General features: G+C 41.7%; 1 protein-coding gene across 3 annotated transcripts in view; it reads left to right on the top strand.

The window, feature by feature from the left end:
* Positions 1-16,819, top strand: part of WASF1 (WASP family member 1) — a 102,108-nt gene that overhangs the window by 51,346 nt on the left and 33,943 nt on the right. For all 3 annotated transcript variants that reach the window (XM_066606903.1, XM_066606894.1, XM_066606911.1), the window contains 2 exons: positions 3,459-3,617; positions 9,056-9,190. In XM_066606903.1, coding sequence (XP_066463000.1) covers positions 3,485-3,617; positions 9,056-9,190 — 268 coding nt within the window. In that variant the 5' untranslated portion in view covers positions 3,459-3,484. The remainder of the gene's footprint in view (positions 1-3,458; positions 3,618-9,055; positions 9,191-16,819) is intronic.

Below are 16,819 nucleotides of genomic sequence, written 5' to 3'. Positions count from 1 at the left end.
TACCGAAAAAGGGAAGGGGAGGGAGTTTTGCAGCGCCAATGCTGCTAAAACATGTCAGCTGGCTCTATTTAACAAATAAAAGCCATCGTGGGGGTTTATCCAGACCATAGGAGTGCTGGGCTGTGGCATATATATATATATATATATATATATATCTATCCCGTGTATGCATGTATCGCCTGTGTAAATGAGGCCTTAATATTATGCATTTGGTTGGGGCCTTATTGTTAACACCTTTTATAATCTTTTTAATATTACTATATCTACCTCACCCTTTCCTACTGACGACCCACATTGTGATCTGCCATCTTGCCCCAATCAACAGCAATATTTTCGGTCAAAGTTGGGTTACGGATAAGAATTGGATGGTTTCGCTTCATCATCACATAAGATGTTATTAATTAAATTGAGTTAATGTAGCTAATGAAGTAAAACAAAGGTCTTAAGTATTTTTTGTATGGAGAGAACATAGATGGTTCTGTGTTTGTGTATGTATATTAAACAGTCTTTATTTTACATTTTGTACTTAGTCTGTTATGCATTCTCAACACTCACATTGTGTTAGGACTTCAGCCTTGCATGTTTACACACTAGAGCTCTGTCTCTCTTTGTAAGTGCTCCTGACATGATGTATTATTTAATTAGCATCAAGTTTCCGCCGGACAGAACAGCAGATCGTGTAAAAGTCATGTGAAAGAAACTATTGCTTGTTGGGCTTTCCCAGTGCTGCACAATCTATGGGAAACTACTGCCAAACTAAGCCCCTACCATTCATAGAGCGGAGTGAACTGGGGGTTGTAGTGAATGCAAGGATTCACTGCAACTGCAGCCACAATTTTAGAAGCTATTCACTACTAATAACTCTATAAAGTGAGCCATTATGATTTGTATTAGCCACTGCCTTCTTTCACTGAGTATTAGACTGTGCGGGATCATCTGGATGGGGTGGTGTATTTTACAGGAGTGACTGTAACTATTGTATGCTCATTCACAACCAAGCCATTTTTACCATAATTGGTGCTTAAATATAAGCCACACATAATCAGAATGTAAAAGCTAAATAATACAAGTACCCTGTGACTCGGAAATAAGAACTACCATGAAAATAAGCCCTTTTACACTACATTAAAAAAAATACATTACCTAGCAGGCTCAGTCCAGGTCTCTAAAGGTTCGTCTCGGTTCCCGCAGTCCTCAGCCGCTTGTACAACCTCACTGTGATTGGTTCTTTAACCGCTGCTCAGCTGGTCAATGCAGCGCTTGATGAACCAATGCGATGGCTGCTATTGGCCGTGGCTCAGCCAATTCATAAATCCCGCCTCTACAACGCGATGGCTGTTGATTAGTTCTTTCACAACCGCTCAGCCAATCAATGCAGCGCTGGATAAACCAATCACAGCCATCACATTGGTTCATCTAGCGCTGCTAGATGGGTTCGTTCACATGCACGTATTTTGCGTGCACATTTCATCCGCGCAAAATAAAAAGAACATGCTGTATTTTCCTACGTATTTGCGCACCAAAAATCCCCATAGAATTCAATGGGGGTGCGCAATACGCAAGGAAATGCATGAAACATTGCGCAATTGTGCTTTAAAAATTACACATCTGGAACTAATTTGCTATATTAATCAGTGCGTTTGTTAGTCGTGCAGAAATGAACATGCCCCGTGGGCAGAAAAAGTATAGTGAAATATGCTGATATGCACACAAAAAAGCTTTGTTCATAGCGCAAAAACGTGCTAGGCACACGTAATTGCACATATGTCCATGTGAAGCTGGCCTAAGGGTATGATAATATTTATCACCACATGTACTCGTATTTATTAGTAGGTCACATGGCCTTGTGTGTTACAGATGCTTTTTAACTAATTCTAGCGAATTAACCTAACTAAAATTGTAGTCACACTTAAAAAAAAAAAATTCTAAAGCGTACAGAATAGGCGATTAGAAGTGTTTTTGCAATGTGTTCAATCAGGCTGTTCTGTATTTCCTAGAAAACCTCTATTAACTTATATAACTAGGAGAAGTGATTGCTGGAGAAATCCATTTTCAGCTAACTGCATAGCTTTAATATGGAGCTTCCGTATGCACCGTGCCTGTACTGTACTAACTACGGTAATTCCCCACTGAAACCCATGCACCCGATGCACTCAGATACTGACAGTGGTTGGGGTCCAATGGGGAGCACGCACGCTCTGAAGAAGAGAAGCTGTTCTCACAGAACGGCTTCTTACACAATGGCAGGGGACAGATAAGAGGAGACAGGAGGTGAGTATAAAAGCAACGGGGGAATGGATCAGAGTGACACAGAGTCAGTCCTATGAGGGGGTCACTCCTCATTGAACCCTGCTAATGCATTTTTTTTACATGCTATTGAGAGAAAGGTAACCACCACTTTACATATGGTCATTGACTGTTATAAGGACTGGTAGGTCAACCCTGCTGTTCAAGTTCCACTAGCTTCACCTACAGCTTTTATGTCTAGTTACAGTCCATTTTGCAAGGTCATTAGAAAATCTTCATATGCCTCCACATTTACTATAATCCAATTATCATCACTCCCAAACTAAAGGGATTTTCTGGACATTTAGGATTGGTCGTCTATAGTTAATGCCCAGAAAATCCTATAGGAGCATGTCAGGTTTGAGCAAATGTACATGTCATTTCAATTGAGAGGGACATGTGAGAAGCTGCTAGGTACTTATACCAATGCTGTCTTTTGAGAGTGTAAGGCTGCTCTCACACAGGAGTCTCTTAAAACACCACGATTTAAAGCATTTTCAAATGGCCTCTTCAAACACGTTTTAAAGTGTTTTTTAACTGTGTCTTTTATTGCATTTGACAGCATTTTTTAACACACCCCATCATTACAATAGGGGAGTTAAAAAGTGCTGAAACGCACTAAAATAGAGAAAACAGCGTTTGAAACGCTGTGCTAAACACTGCAGGTCAGGAGGAATAGTTTCACTTCTTAAGGAGAGCACCAAGAAGGTGAGTGAGGAGGCTTTTAATGCCATCCATGCTCCTCTGGGTAATATGCAAATAAGGGAGATGGAGCAATACCTCTGCAGCGCCACCTATTGGGTGGCAGCTGTCCTTCAAATCAATGCCTGACCTTTTAGACAGGTCTTTAGAACAATTCCCAAGCATTGTTATAAAGAGTCAAGCATTGATTTGAAGGAATGCTGCCATCCAATAGGTGGAGCTACAGAGGTATTGTTCCATCTTCCTTATTTGCAAATTCTGTAAAAAACTGAGTGGCAGTTGCCTAAAGGTAATGAATGGGAAGAACCCTTCTGTTGAGGACATTTCTGCTAGATATTCAAGTACAGCTTTAAATAAATCAAGGAAAATACAAAAAAATGAGCCTCTAGTTGAAAATATAAGAGGAAGCAAATTTAGATACAATGTCTAATACTTTACAGTCACCTTTTACATTGCTTTTGTTGTTACAGGTGAGACGCTATCTCTTTGACCAAGGATGCCGCTTGTTAAAAGAAACATTGATCCCAGGCATCTGTGCCACACTGCTCTACCAAGAGGGATCAAGAATGAATTAGAATGTGTGACAAATATTTCTTTGGCAAATATCATTAGGCAGCTTAGTAGCCTGAGTAAGTATATTTTTCTATGTATGTAAAGTCTATGTAAGATATTTTTTTACGTGTTCGTACAAAGGAAAAAAAAGTGTCTGCAGTACTTTCATATATTGTTTTTGCAGTGCCCTTTTTCGACAGACAAACTAATTGGAATAGTATTTGCATTTAGGTGATAGCGGCATTACCTGGAGTTCGGAAGGGGTACAGTTTCTCCTAGTGAAGACAGCCAAGTAGGTGTGAGGAGACCTAAAAGACTGTGCTATGCTACTCTAGGAAATTTGGTATACGAATGGGAGATATACAGGCAGTCCCTGGGGTACAAACAGGATTGGTTCTGTAGGCTTGTTGGTTTGTTCCACAACAATTTGGCCACAAGGTTTTCAGTATTGGATTGTTTTGTCTTTCGCTGGCATACATACGTACATCTGTAACTTGCTTCAGTTGCCTTTTCTGAGGTAAATTGATTTTTCTTAGTAATAAAATGTATAACATCATAAAATGTGAAACATAAACCTCGTACACCTCATTTTAAAGGACAAAAAAAAGTCACAGAAAGTTGCCATATGCTTACTGATATACTGATACAAAAGGGCAGGTATATGCACAACTTATCCCCCAACATGCAGACAGCCAGACTGCTAAATGGAGGGGTAGCAGACACATGTGAAGGACACTGATGAAACAGCCACTCACAAATCCTCTTTTTTTGAGTAGGTGTGGCTGTTTAGTGTTTTTTGTGCAGGAATAGAGTAGAGACAGGGCGTCAGACCACATGATAGGTTGTAAATAGAGATGAGCGAACGTACTCGTTACGAGTACTTACGCACCCAAGTACCGCCATTTTCGAGTACTTCAGTACTCGCGCGCAAATATTCGGGGGGCGCCGGGGGGCGGGGAGAGGCGTGGCGGTGCAGGGGGTAGCAGCGGGGAACAGGGGGGAGCCCTCTCTCTCTCCCTCTCCCCCCCACTCCTACCCCCCGTGCCGCCACGGCGGCCACCGAATTTTTTCGCCCGAGTACGGAAGTACTCGGAATTCGCGGTATTCGGGCGAAAAAGGGGTGTGGCCGAGCACGTTCGCTCATCTCTAGTTGTAAGCCTACATGCTGCACTACACATATCAGTGACGACATAGGTGAATCGAGTGGGTTGCCCTGCACTGCACAGGGTAACCACGCTGGCACCCTGGGCTCCCCCAGCATTCAAAGACACACTGCGTGTTATTGATAAATACAAGGTAGGAGCTGATATTTTGGCCAAAATACGTAAGCCCACAACCTGCATCAAGGATCCTTGTTTATTGTGGGTCCCTTTTTTTCCATTGTAAGGACAAATATATCAAGATGCAAATGTCAAGCCCTAGTAAAATTTAAGACACGTTCCCTTAATAAATGTATGTGTAGATGTGTGCAAAAATCACAACCGCTCTGGGTAAAGTGTGCCTGAACAGAATTAAAAAGAAGAAAGAAATATAACTGAACAATTGGAGTAAAGGAACTGCAAGTGGCAAAGTGGGAAAGACTGATACAAGTCCTGCAGCCCATCACCTTAGATGATCAAGTGTCACCGGGAATATTTTATACTTTTTCTTCAGAGGAGAAGGTCATATCAAGATCAGCTTCTCATTTGGAGATAAAGGGAGGGTATCTTAGGGATGCAGAATCCTCTCCTGCAGCAGTACCTATACCCAAGAAACTGTGTGCAGCAAGGGTGAGGATTGGAGACATACCTGTTCAAACCCAGTAAGGGGACTTGTTAGATTTGGGGATTAGTGTGGAAATAAAACGTTGAGTTGGGCATATAGAAGCCAATGTCTATTTGGGAATGAAGAGAGGTCCAATAAAAGTCACAAAGTCGATGCAGCCATAATGTCCTTAACCCTCAAACCTGGAGACGGACTTGAGCCAAACAAAGAGGCATGACACAAAATGTGGATTACCTGTCAAGGGGGTAAGAAGGCCAGCTTTAGATTGAAGTGGACAACAGCAAAGCATAAGGTACCACAGGGACAACCATGTTTTAGACCAGAAGGACACCTCAGAATGTGACAAATGGTATGGGGGTTTGTTCACAACATGGTCATAGTGTAGGTGGGAAATGCGGTAACTTCCAGGGCCATCCATTGTTCATGTTTAGCATATAGAAAAGATCTAAAAATGCCCAGGATGGCCTTGTGGTACATATAAAAATCAAGGAGACCTATGCCATCGGAGGATTTAGTTTGATTTCAGTGTCATAAATATTTGATTCTAGGACGATGGTTCTTCTAAATGAAATTTATAATGAGCAGCTTAAAGTTTTGTGAAAAAAGGTTCTGGGATTTTCAGTGGATAAAAGTTTGAAAGAAATAAAATATGCGAGAGAGAACATCCATTTTGTTGGCTGTCATTCGTCCAAACTCCGATAGGAAAAGAGGGTTCCAAGTAGTGAGATCTTTTTCTATGGAACGTAAGAGACAGGAATAGTGGGCATGATATCATTCAGATCTGAAACTAAATTAACATTAAGATATGTAAGAGAGGTAGATTGACATCTAAAGGGTATAGTTGGTTTTTTTTTCATGGAAAAATAAATTTAAAAACCTTATTTTCTTTGTTTTTTATAATTCTTTTCCACAATAGGAAATTTGAAGCCCAAGTGCTGAATGTTTTAGTTATATTGGACAAAAGCCAATGCAGATACTCATTCTGGTCAGTCATTATTAGGTCACAAACGGTGCAGACATTAACGATGAGTTTGGAAATAAAAGTGCATGATAAGAATTCGACAGAAAAAGTCATGATATATTGTGTGCATGGAGGTATTCCTATCATTGCTTACATTCAGGTTAGCACTTGACAGAGCCAGCAAAGTAGCATACGTAAGCTGGATGGCTATGTGCACTGCCAAAAAGGCTCCATGCTGTGCATGAGGTCTAAATTGGATAGTCTGAATTATAGGTTCCTTTAAGTATCACTTATTCTGGGCATAAAAGAGGATTAAATCACAGTTCTGTCCGTTCGCTTTGAACTGGATAAATATTTTCTGGGGGTGAAATTCATCTTAGACGGCACTCGCAGTGCATTTTAATTTGAAGTTCTATTTTTTCCATGGGATTTAGGCTGTACTCCAAATCTGAGGGACAGCAAAAGCATTTTTGTTTGGAATAAATTCCAATAGTTCTCTCTGCATTTTTATGACCATGCTCTAGTCCAAATTATTGTATAATCCTGCATCTATTCGGTCCCATTAGGGGTAAATTTATTGTATTTCATTCCATACTATGAATGTTTTGGTTTTTTTTCTGTGAAGAGTAGTTTACCTAAAAAAAAAAGGGATCTGCGAGAAGACAGGTGCCCACAAAGAGTTCTATCTGTTGGCAGTTCTTGGCATCCCAGCAGCATTCTGGGATTTCTTGGTGGCACTAATGCCAGGAGAGTTAGACAAACAGGGATGCCTGTTGTATGACAGTAAAATAAAGTGACCAAACTCGGCTACTATTGCCTATGGGTATACACTTGTCTCATAACAACTGTTAAGGATTAAAATTTTATGAATCAAGTAGACCACCTATGGATAGTCTGCCCATGTTAACGAACGCTGACTGACAATGATTATGCCAGTCAGCGCTCATTCCTTTTGTGTACATGAACAACTTATCTGTAATTGGAGGAAGAGTGATTGCTTCTAGAATTGTTGGTCCCCATATATAATATGTTCCTCGATGACACATCTCCCTGTTTAAGCCGTTAAGGACCAAACATGGTAAATTAATGGCACTTGGTCCTGGGCTTTAATCATGACCGATAGCAAACATATAGTACGGGATTAAAGCTCCTGCTCCTGCAATCAAGCTGTGAGACAGAGCCAAGGACAGAGAGGAGAAGGGAGAAGTGGCTTTTAACTGCTTCTGTCTTCTCCTTTCCAGGCTACATAACACACATGAGTATTATGTACTAAAGAGAGTAAGCAAAAGTGTTACTTCCACTATTCGACTTGGCAATCCTATAACCGCCGGATGCCCCCTGTCACAGCAGAGCTGCAGGGTCCTTTTAGACCCTGATCAGCTCTGCCAGTGACTATTGTCACTACAGAGGATGTTCTCTCCTGTAACTTTGGGCTCTATAGTGGAAAACTGTAAAATTAGAAAAAAAAAGACAATGTGAATGATCCCAGAGGTTTAGATGACATCATGGGGAACATAGATGTTAATAAAAGTAATTACAAAACTAAGTAAAAAAAAATAATTACAGAATAAAATAAAAGTATAAAAAAGAAAATGACCTAATGGCAACCAAAATGTTCACTATATACGCCCTGTAACCTAAAACTATACAAATTACATATCAAAGCGTCCAAAGCAAAATGAGGAACCCATTCATGTACTTTTATTTTAGCTTAAATATACTAATTAAAAAAAAAAAACTGTATATTTGAAAAAAATTTTTTTTTTAACCTTTTTAAATCAAAAATCAAATCAAATCATGGTATTTGTATAGCGCCAACGTATTCCGCAGCGCTTTCAGGTAATTATTACTTATTACCCCCCACCAAGCTGGGTTCTCATTTTACCGACCTCGGAAGGATGGAAGGCTGAGTCAACCTTGAGCCGGCTACCTGATTCATGCGGGGATGACTTGCAACCTTCAGGTCGTAGGCGAGAGCTTACACTCTGCACCACACGAGGCTCATCATTTTTACCCCTAACATTATTTTTTTTTTAAGTAGTGAAAAAAGATAATTAAAAATAGCCCTGTATATTAAAGAAATAAAATGCAGCAAAAATAATTTTGGTAGCTGAAGAAAAAAAAAAAGAGGGCAGTAAAACCACCGCAATGGGAAAATCCCTAAAAATGTCTGGTCCTTTAGGACCAAAACACCCTGGTGCTTAAGGGGTTAAACTGGGAGATGAGCTGCGATGAGCAAACGTTCTTATTCTTGTGCGTAGAAGACCCGGTCAGCTAGTGAGCAAGCAAATGCTGATCGTAGCCTTTTTACACGGGCTGATAAACCGAGAATTGAATGTTCGGCCTCTGTAAAAGTGCCTTGATTGTGTGAAATATAGGCAAAATCAGTGTTTGGACTGCCCTCACACAGCCCGCTTTTTACAGCGATTAGTGCAGTACAACGCCTCCATTTAATTCAATGGGGCCTCGTAGACCAGCGATCAAACGCTGTGTTTCTAATGTGGCGATTTTCGAACGCTGTTTTCTCTATTTTTGTGCTTTTTAACGCACCTCATCATCCATCACAATGGTGGGGTGCGTTAAAAAATGCTGTCAAACACTGTAACATGCGCTTAAAAACACCGCGCAAAATCCTGGTGAAATGCCACAGTTTCGGACGCATCATTTTGTGAACGCATGTGTGAGAGCAGCCTTACGGTTTGTGTGTGTCTCGAATTTACATATTGTGTCCTGTACAATATCTAAAGTATTCATTGTAGTAAATGTCATGTTTCTTTCCCTGTATTTAAGGTAAATATGCTGAAGATATATTTGGGGAGCTTTTCAACGAGGCCCACAGTTTCTCCTTCAGAGTGAACTCCTTACAAGAGCGGGTTGATCGCCTATCTGTCAGTGTGACACAGCTAGATCCTAAAGAAGAAGAACGTAAGTTTTATAAGAAGTTTTTTTTCACCCTTCTCCTTCTTCTTCCCCCGCTTTTACATCTGGCATTATTTTAGTACAGAACTTCCATGCACTCTTTGAATCTACCCTGGAAAGCAGAAATAATTCTGACAAGCCAACGCAGCTGGACAGTTGCATGCTGCCATTGTCTGATGCTAGCACATGAAATAGGTCATCTTCAGTTCCACATTCCGCAGCAGTTAATTAAACACCCAAGAAAAGCATTAAATGGCATTCTGTGCCTGTTGGGTAAAGAATCCAGTCCTGCATATTTGTGTGTTAGATGTCTTCTAGTCCATCAATCCCCTGGAGCTAAAAACATACATAGAAATGTAATTGTCCTATGCCCAAGCTTTTCTGCCAGTAGTGTCATTGTAATCAAGAGCACATACTGCTAGATTAGATCTCTTCTGACCTTGAGATTGAATGGCTTTGCAGTGACTCAGTACTAGTGTCGTGAGCCATACCTGTTAGGCAGTTGTATTTGCCATTAACTGAGAATTTTCTTAGTTAAAGGGAATGCATTTTGTATTTATCTTGTATGTCTTTTTTTATACTAAGGAAGAATATTGTCAAAAAATGGCATTCGATTTTTACTATGAACAGTTTTAAAGGGAGTCTGTCAAAGGGAAGGGGAAGAGCGGGCTTTACTTGCCTTCATCCAGGATTTTAGTATCAGCTGCACAAAGAAAGTTTTAGGCTGGGTTCTCACAGGGCGGAATTGCCACAGAATTTCCTTGCAGACTTTCTGCACGGAAATTTCGCTGGCAATTTTTATCCCGGGATAAAGCAGGAAAGTGGACAAGATTTGCAAACATCTCAGCCAGGCGCTGCGGAGAAGCCGTTGTGGCCAAGCCACGCTGAAACAGACATGCCGCACGGAATGCAAAGCCGCAGCATGTCAATTTTTTTTTTTTGTAAATCAAATTTTATTGGTATTTTTCATATAGTAAATCAACAACCAGCATGTCAATTTTATCACAGTCTCCACTGCGGCCTTCTCTCCTTTCTAAGGCCGTGTGAACCCAGCCTTAATAGCCCGCACACCGATGAGCGTGGCCATCTCACTGTACTCTCTCTCCATTGAGCTGTTCCACGGCACTGGATAATCGCAGTTTCCTGGTTGAAGGATACAACAATCGGAGAGCAGTTGAGATCTCCTCTGTCCATTGAGCTTCTCCACAGTCAGAACAGACAGAACATCTGTGAGAAGGCCCACTGCCAGAGCAATTGCAGTATACAGGGGATTGTCCATATATAATGTAGCAGACCAGCAGTTGAGGAGAATTCGACAAAGACCGGAGAACGGTCGAAACGTTGTAATGCTGTGGAACTCACAATTTTGAATAAACTCAGTTTGATCTTAGGATCCGTATGTGAGTATATTCTGAATCAAATTCTCCTCAACTGCTGCTCTGCTACATTATATATGGACTGTTGGCTTTGGATCCCGCTGTTCGGATCTTGATACGAAGCGTGCAATTTAAGCGGTGTAAAGTTTGGGCTGCTCCCCCTTGCTGGGTTGCAAAATTGTGGTGCTGCTGTGGTTGTGGAGTTGTGCTAAGTATACAGGGGATTAAAACTCTGCTTTTTTGGTATAATTGATATTTACCTTTGTTCAAGATTTTATTCTAATCTGCTACCCCTGCCTAATGCTGTCTATAGTTTCAGAAGTTTTGCATTGGCAAAACTGTTGAGAGACTTGCATTAAAGTGTCTCTCCCATGTGACGGGACATCAGGTGTAGAGGCATAGGGGCTATTCTAATTCATTGGACTTGTGCAGAAGACTACTGAGTGTCCTTCGGTTGTACCGTCCAGTGTACAGTTGCATATCTCTAAGCCTGATGATAGATCTGGAAAGGTATCCCTAGATTTACACTAAAAATGTTGTTGTTTATCTTGTGTTTTTTTTTTCTTTGTGATATTCATATACAGTAAAAACTCCAAATATCCCAGTTTATTTATTAGCAACGGGAGCATAAGGAATAGGCTGACATTTTATTTTCTTGTTTACAGCCGCACAGTTTTTAAAATGTCTTTGTGTTGACTAGGACAGAGTATTTTCTGCCGATTTAAGCCTCATGCTCATGGGCGGATTTTTTTCTGCAGAATCCGGAGTGGACTTCCACCTCTGGGTTCTGCAGCAATAACCCTCCATAGTATGCTATGGAAAAATGATTCTTTATGCATACGAGCAGAAACCAATTGGGGCTCATTGTTGTCTTTCAGCATGCTGAAAGATGCCAATGAGCCTTATCAGGGATTCACAGCGGGATACAGCTGATGCTATTGTTTCAGCTATATCCCGCTCCCTGATGACAGGCTGGTTATCAAGAATAGAGCAGTCCAGCTGTGTTCTCCATACCCCACTCGGAGCGCCTGGCTGTACAGCCGGGCGCTCTGTGCAGAGAACAGCTGGATGCAGAAGACAAGGGGGGCCACCCCGCTGGTCTTCTGCATCCTCCGCTCAGAGCGCTTGGCTGTATAACAGGCGGGTGCTCGGAGCGGGGAACAGCTGGAGCGCAAGGTGAACGCTCAATGTTTGAGTGTTTATCTTGCGCTGTAAATGACAATGATTATCGCTCAAAAAACATCTAAATGGGCCTTTATGGCCAAGGCAAAAAACACGATTCCTATAAAAAAAGAATACAGACTACTACAAACTCAAACACTGCTTGCAAAAGTTATGCTTCGTGGAGTCTGCATTACCCTAGTAACATTGTACCTAAGGCCGAAAAAAGACATGTCAGTGCAGTACAGCCTATTACCCCCCAATGTTGATCCAGAGGAAGGCAAAAAAAATTCAATGAGGTAGAAGCCAATTTTCCTCATTTCAGGGAAAAAAATTCCTTCCTGACCCCAATCTGCCAATCGGATTAATCCCTGGATCATCAATCCTTCTAAAGTTATTAATGATTATAACATGTATAATATTGTATCTGAAGAAGGTCCAGACCCCTCTTAAACTCTCTTATCAAGTTCGCCATCAGCACATCCTCAGGCAGAGAGTTCTGTGTTGGTGTAGAAACCTTCTTTTTTCTAGATGTAGAGGACATCCCCCTGTGACTTTCACAGTCTTGGGTATATAGATGGTTGGATAGATCTCTGTATTGACCCCTGATAGTCGCCCTAAAAAAACTAAATAATCCCAATTTTGATAACCTCTTTGGGTATTGTACTCAACCCATTCCATTTATTACTTTAGTTGCCAGCCTTTGTCCCCTGCTCAAGCTCTGCTATGTCTATTCTTGAATACTGGAGCCCCAAACTGTCCACAATATTCCATGTGTGGTCTGACCAATTACTTGTAAAGAGGAAGAACAATGTTCTTGTCATGCGCCCCTAGATCTCTTTGGATGCACCCCATGATCCTATTTGCCTTGGCAGAAGCCGCCTGACACTGGTTGCTCCAGTTACGTTGACAGCTAACTAAAATCCCCAAGTCCCTTTACCCTCTACTGCATAATTAGGATGGGAAACTCCTTTTTTTCTCCTTTACTGCAGTTTTATTTGGGGTATTTATAATTGTGTCTATGGATTCGGTTGACATGGTTAATATGGAGTACATATGTAGAGCATACATTTCCTTTAATGTATGTATTTGATTCAAAGTCCTTATTCTTATGGATTTGCGTTGATTTACTTACTTAATTTAAAAGCCCTTTAAAGTATGTTGTTCTGCAATCAGAAAACACAAATTCGCTGATACATTCTCTAAGTACAACATACATTCATATCTGCTACACATTGACATCATAGATGCATACATTATAATTAGACCTTATGGGTGCTATAGGTACCAAACAAATTTAGAGAGAAATCAAGCTTATTCAACACAGAAATACCTTCCTTGAGATTCTTTTTGCTTTAGTATTGGGGTACAGGAACAGAAGCTAAAAAACACTTTCGACATGAAGTAATAATTACAATAAATGTGTTCTAAAACATATGAAAACGATTATTTGACTTGTCCAGGAAAATAACAGCAACCTGTACTTGCAATACAAGATTTTCTTGTCAGAATTTACCACTAAATTCTCAGTTTTCAGGGGGTTTAGGGAGTTCTTATGTGAAAGACCATGGAACTTGTCTGCAGATTGTGATGTACCTGGATATGAGCTCCACATTTTGGGATAAATATGGTCTGCTACGTTATTTATGATTTTTAATGAAAGCCATTTTCTAATATGGTATAATACTTAAATACCTTCTTCAAGCATATTGAAGGAATTTATTATATGCAACTTAAAACCAAAATAGTCAATTTTTTTTAAAGCATTTTACTCCATTACAGTCTACCAAACGACTGCTTGCAAGTTAAATATTTCCGCTCTCATTTTATGTTCCTAGAGGCAGTCAATGTTTATGGAGTTTGCATTTAGTTCTTTTCAGTGAAAACCCCCTTTATTTCCACAGGATAGGGAATAAGTATCTGATCGGTGAGGGTCCGGCCGCTGGCATCTGCACTGATCACGAGATCAGGTGTCCTGAATTTCCTCAAATGAATGGTGCAGTGGTCACACATGCGAATTACTGCTCCATTCATTTCAGTGGGGCTGCTGACGTTAGCTGAACCCTGTACTTATAAATTCTTTTAATGGGACAAGCTCTTTGAAAATAATAAATGTCCATATCTTCCATCTGAAAACCAATATTGAGCTGAAGTTTCCAAATGTCAGACCTGAAACCGATAATATAGGTTGATATAAAGTGTACCGTAGATGCGCAAGATGGTTTAAATGGTTCTCTTTATTTTGTAAAGTGATGGCAAATGTCTAGGATATGTCATTTATTTGTGGAGATTTGTCCCCTGGGGCCCCCACCGATTGTAAAGTCTTACCACCACTAGATTGGAGCCCAGGTGTAGTAGCCATGGTGGTCCCTAGAGAGTAGTCAAGATAGCCGGGAGTCATTATTGGGAAGTCACGGTATGCAGTACAATGGGATGAGACGGAAGCGTAGTCAAATGGAAGCAAGAGGTCAGCAGCAGTAGGTATTGGTATGCAGTACAATGGGGTGAGATGAAAGTGTTGTCAAATGGAAGCCAGAGGTCAGCAGCAGTAAGTATCGGTACAATTGCAGATAAGCAGGAGAAAGGGGAGCTTGATTAACATGGTGGAGCACAATAATCATGTACTGAAGGAGTGGGAGGACTAGGTTTATATAGGAAGTGCAATCAGGAACAGGGGCGGGGTCAGGACCAGTAGCCAGAAAATAAGTAACTGAGAAATACAGAACAAGGCTAGGTTTAAGCAAGGAAACTGCCAACGTCCTGGACAGCCTAGCAGAGAGAGCTGCCGACTGGAATGCAAGAAGTTGTGGCTTCGAGCCCTAACACTGATCCCTTAGTAGTGCATCCCCCTTTCAGTTTTTGATCCCACACAGCGCAGAAAACTACAGCATGGCCCTATCAATGTGAATGGGGCCAGCTACAGTATCCTGTAAAGCCGGTTGCCTGGGAGCTCTGTTGTGCAAAGATCTTAAGAGACACAACGCTAAACCAGTGCTGTGGACTCTTCATTCTCAGGATCAGGGGGATTCCAGCTGGCACACCAAACATCCTATATTTTGAGTCCAAATCCTGTGTTTGGGAATAACCCTTTAATAGCAAATGTTGGAAGAGGCATATACTATTGTGATAAAATAAATGTGTGGTCTAATCATAGCTGTCTTTAATATAATACTAGATTTGGACAGCAGATGTAATGTTGACACAAAGCGTTTCCTTGCAAGGAATGTTTTTTTCCCCGTAGGCACAGTGCTTTTTGCCTGCTGATCCATGTATTCTGTCTCAGCAGTGCCAGGTCCCTTTTTACATATTTGTGAGCTCCTAGGTGCCCACTTTTAAAAATTTAAAGTCAGAGAACACCTTCAAAGGGTCAATTTTGATCAGCTGGCCATGTCATAAAATAACAAAAGAAGCAATTCTCAAATCTCTTCTCCCCATGGGCAATAGTGCAGTGGCTCCTGCAGCCCTCCCAATCTGTACTGACAGCGGAAGTCAAGTGTCCATTGCAGCCAATCAGAGGCTGCAGCGTCACCACCCGTTCTGGCATCAGTTCTCACATTCTGGTCCTGAACCTGGGCCATCTGCACTGAGTCTAGGTGGAGACCGAGAATGCGTATAAGCAGGTGGCAATAACAATAGACAGCAGGCGCAATGCAACACCAGTATATATAAAAAATACACCAGCCGCTTAACTTAACTAGGATGACTGCACTAAGGCTGCCTGTCCACGGGCGAATTTTTATTGCGTTCCCTACGGCGATAATCTGGCCGCGGGGAACGCACTGAACGCTTTCCATAAAGTTGCTTTGGAAAGCGCAGCCCCCCCCCCCCCCCCCTTTCCCGTCCACTAGCGGAGAATCATAGCAATTCTCCACTCGTGGGTGGCAAATCGCAGCATGCTGCAATTTGCCGCGATTCTCCGCGGTGAGCCTATCTGTCAGATAGACTCAGTGCGGAGAACAGTCAGCTGTCTCCTGCTTGCCGGCGGTGGCTCTGGCGCCAGAGATATGCCGTGGAGTATTGCTACGCCCGTGGACAGGCAGCCTAAGAGAAATATGGGCAAGACCAACTTCTTCAACATGAGATAAATAATCAGCTCCCTGTAAAAGCAGGGGCTGGAATATATAAACCCCCACCCTAATAGATTGGCCAGCCAGGGAAAACACCTAAGGGAATCTCAACATAAGACGCCTAATGACCCTTTAACGACAACGGGCGAACCCTAAGGGATAGCAGACATACAGCTAAAAAAGTGTTGTAACGTGGCTCACACTCACATAGTGCCACTAGTTCGTTTCTGCATCGTGGCTATTGTGCTATGACCCTGTCATGGCTGTTGCGCCGTAACAGCAACACAGACCATAATTCTAAACTGGCCTACAAGACTGAGAGCGGTAGGGCAGCATAGTATGTTAGGCTGAAAAAGACAAATGTTCGCCCAGTTGAGCCTGTTCCCACTCCCTCCATGTTGATCCAGAGGAAGGCAAAAAACACCCAATGAAGCAGTAGCCAATTTACCCTATCCTGGGGAAAAATTCCTTCCCGACTCCATAATGGCAGTCAGAATAATCCCTGGATCAACACTTTTCAGAGAAGGTTCCTTCCAGACCCAAGTCCGGCAGTCGAAAGATCCCCCATCAACAATGCATTCTGACTATTTAATGTTTATATCCTGTAGTATCATAGCGCTCTAAGAAGACGTCTAGTCCCCTTTTTAAACTCCTCCATTGATTTTTTTCATCACCACGTCCTTAGACAGAGTTCCACAGGCTCACTGCTCTTACAGTAAAGAACCCCCTTCTATGTTGGTGATGGAACCTTCTTTCCTTTAAACGTAGCGGATGCCCTCTGCCCTCTTGTTACCGTCGCAGTCCTGGGTATAAACAGATCATAAGAGAGATCCTTGTATTGTCCCCTCATGTATTTATATGTCGTTTTGTGGTTGCGCCTTAACCGTGTTTTTTCCAGAGGGAATAATCCCAATTTGGATAGCCTCTCTGGGTATTCCAGTCCCTTCATTCCATGTATTAGTTTATTTGCCCTTCTTTGAACCCCCACAAGCACTGCAGCATGTTTCCTGAGCTCCGGTGACCAGAACCAA

The sequence above is a fragment of the Eleutherodactylus coqui genome, chromosome 1 (assembly GCF_035609145.1).
Source record: "Eleutherodactylus coqui strain aEleCoq1 chromosome 1, aEleCoq1.hap1, whole genome shotgun sequence".
In the NCBI taxonomy this organism is placed as follows: Eukaryota; Metazoa; Chordata; class Amphibia; order Anura; family Eleutherodactylidae; genus Eleutherodactylus; species Eleutherodactylus coqui.
This window is presented reverse-complemented; position numbering and strand designations above follow the sequence as displayed.